Source organism: Vigna umbellata, chromosome 2 (assembly GCF_029865625.1).
Source record: "Vigna umbellata cultivar VRB3 chromosome 2, Vumbellata_1.0, whole genome shotgun sequence".
Lineage (NCBI taxonomy): Eukaryota > Viridiplantae > Streptophyta > Magnoliopsida > Fabales > Fabaceae > Vigna > Vigna umbellata.
The window spans coordinates 19,958,528-19,961,893 of NC_142166.1; the positions used below are offsets into that span (position 1 = coordinate 19,958,528).

The following is a 3,366-nucleotide window of genomic DNA, read 5'->3' on the forward strand; positions in this document are numbered from 1 at the left end:
CTTCCCCAAAAGAAAAGAGATTGACTCTAACAAACAATAACGCTACCATATACTAGAGCATATTTGTCTTGCCAAAGTTATTCTCGTTTGTGTTATTTGAGAACTCCCTAACTAGTCATGCAAAAGAAAATCAAACCATTTGGAGCAATCCTTTTTCAGTAAACCCTTTCCATACCCGTTCCCTATCATGAGCAAAACCCATGCCTAAAAACTGGGGCAGCTTTGACGTTCATGGGTACATATATATTACACACCAACGTGGCTATCCAGTGTCCTTTAAATCCTTACCACTTTCAACTTTTCTGTGATTTTCGTTTATTTTTAGCATGCATCATTTTTGCATTTTCGCATATTTCGTTTTCATCTAATCCAAGTTAATAAAAACAGTATAAAGTTTAAAACAAAAAAAAAACAACGGCGAAACTTCCACGACATCCTTATAAGACTCGAGCAAACTCCAAAGCTATGGAAGATTGGGAAGAGGAACGTGAAACTATAAAGGCCGATATTAGTCAGCTAAAGGATCAAGTCGGTCAAATTTTAGAAGCGTTGAAAGCCATGAAAACCGCAGGAGAGACTCCGTCTGCAAAGGCTGATGATAATGCTCACACTCCAGTACATGACGCTGTGGGCACACAATTCACATTTCCAATATATGGTTTACCACCAGGTTACACACCGCCAATTGGAGATTATTCAGAGGCAGAGCATACTTCTTTGGCTTTTCCCGTAACCAGCAATGTACTTCCCATTAGTACCCAGGGGCCTATCCATACAACTGAGGCAAATCTGAATGAAACGTCCAAGCTTCCCCACACAATTGTCGCACAAGATATTGCTTTGCAGGCGAACGTAGAAGGAGCGAAGGATAAACTCGAAGTTCTAGAAGGTAGATTGAGAGCCATAGAAGGGTTTGAAAGTTACGGGTTTGGTGACGTGGCAAAGTTGAGTTTGGCTCCAGGAGTGACCATTCCACACAAGTTTAAGGTGCCAGAATTTGAGAAATACAAGGGAAACACATGCCCTAAGAACCATTTGACCATGTATTGTCGAAAAATGGCTGCCTACGCATACGACGATAAACTACTTATTCATTTCTTTCAAGATAGTTTGGCTGAAGCACCGTTGAGTTGGTATACGCATCTGGAATCCTCTCATATTCATTCTTGGACAGATTTGGCAGATGCCTTTGTAAGACAATACAAATACAACATGCATGTCGCGCCAGACAGGTTACAATTGCACCATATGGCAAAGAAAGATGAGGAGTCTTTTAAAGAATACGCACAACGATGGAGAGAGCTGGCAACGCAGGTTGAACCACCTCTATATGACAAGGAGATGGTTGCAATGTTTGTAAGCACACTACAACCACCTTTTTATGAGCATATGATTGGCAACGTGTCTTCCAATTTCGCCGATATCATCATCATAGGCGAAAGAATCGAAATCGGACTGAAAAGTGGGAAAATTATATCTCAAGCCACCACTCCGAAAGAGAAAGAAGGGGGAGTGCATGCAACATCAGCAATACCCATGTGGGGAGGTCATGCACCCACACATAGCTATCAACCAAGCCCGAGTTATCCTCCTTATGTGAACAATACAGTGTCTGGTCCCCAAATGAGACCTCGACAACCAGGATATTATCAACCACAACAGGCTAATGCCAGGGGCACTGGAGCCGGTTTAGGTCCAGATCAGAATGTTGGTCAGAACACTCATCCTAGGAGAGAACCAGAGAAGAATTTCACTCCCATTCCTATGACATACACAGAATTGTTACCTCATCTCTTAAAGAAAGGCATGGCCAGTATTCGTCCCATGAAACCTTTACAACCTCCATACCCTCATAATTATGATCCAAATACAAGATGCAATTTTCATGGGGGAAGCATTGGCCATTCGACTGAAAGGTGCATGGGTCTTAAGTTCAAAGTACAATCGCTAATTGATGCAGGATGGTTGAAGTTCCAGGAAGACAAACCTAGAATTGAGGTCAACCCCCTTGCCGAGCATGGAAACGCCTCAACCAATGCCATCGAGGTTGGACGACACAAACTAGTAAGGAATGTAAGTGAAATTCAAAGCTCCAAAGAGATCATTCTTGATAAATTGGTAAAACTGGGTTTGCTCAGGAGCAAAGGTGACCTTGAGAAGGCATGTGGAGTACATCTAGGATCCGAGCATTCCATTAATGAGTGTACCAAGTTTAGACTCATTCTCCAAGATTTGATCGACAGAAATTTCCTACAAGTATACCACAAGGATAAAGAAGAAGATGTATTTGCAAACCAAAGACCTGAAGGATAAAGAATTTGCCTGTGATGCTTATTGAAATGTAATCATTTTTTAATTAACCTCACTGCTTTGCCCGGAGCCTTGGGGTTCCTATTTTAGGGTTGATTTTTTTTTTTTTTTTTTGCATTTGGTTTAACATTAAATCATGTTTGTTTCGTTTTTTATCATCATCTCGTGTCTTAAATATTTTTTAAATCGAATAACATGGATATGACAATAATGTTTTTCCTAATTTTAAGCACCCTATCAATAACATGGAAGATGATTATGACTGACCCGGAACCCTCTCCAGAGTTAATGATATTTGTGAAGCAAGATTCTAAAGAAATAAAACTCCATCAAGTAAAGGTTGAAGTCTTTAGTGTAAGAGAAGAAAGCGAGAGAAAAAAAGGTAAAAGTCGACACTAGCACGAAGAAAGAGTTCAACATGAGTGTCTTCAGAATCAAAGATGTAGTACAAAAAGCAGTTCGATGTGAGATTTCTAGCTGGGGCAAGATACTCCCAAAAGGTGGCAAGTATCGTGTTGAAGAAGGACTATAATGAGCAAATTCATGTCGACTATCATACTTTAAAGACAATTTCTCATTGCCGCAAACCTGAACAATCAAACTTCCCATCGTCGTCCAAAGATGAATGGGATAGTCAAGGCCGCTAATAAAAATATATCAAGAGGAATATACCTTCAGTTACCTCACATCGGTACGCATATCGACTGGGGCAATACCTTTTTCTTGGGCATATGGAATCGAAGCAGTACTACACTTTGAGGTAGAAATCTCATCCCTACAAGTGTTAGTGGAAACCAGTTAGAAGAAGCAGATGGAGTTCAAAATCGGTTTGATCAGCTCAATCTCATTGAAAAAAGATTGACCACAACATGCCATGGGAAACTATACCAGCAAAGGGAATTCCAAGAAGGTGAATTGGTCCTAAAAAAGATTTTGCCAATACTAAAGGATCATAGGGGCAAGTGGACTGCAAATTATGAAGGTCCGTATGTAGTAAAGAAGACTTTTGGTGGTGGTGCACTTATTCTCACCAGAAAGGATGGAGAGGGGTTACCT

At 40.6% G+C, this 3,366-nt stretch overlaps 1 protein-coding gene across 1 annotated transcript; it reads left to right on the top strand.

Moving 5' to 3' along the window:
* Positions 1-465: 465 nt before the first annotated feature.
* LOC148203568 (uncharacterized) lies at positions 466-2,313 on the top strand. The gene has a single exon (XM_088107655.1). The coding sequence runs from the start codon at positions 466-468 to the stop codon at positions 2,311-2,313; it is 1,848 nt and encodes a 615-aa protein (XP_087963781.1).
* The last annotated feature ends 1,053 nt before the right edge of the window (positions 2,314-3,366 follow it).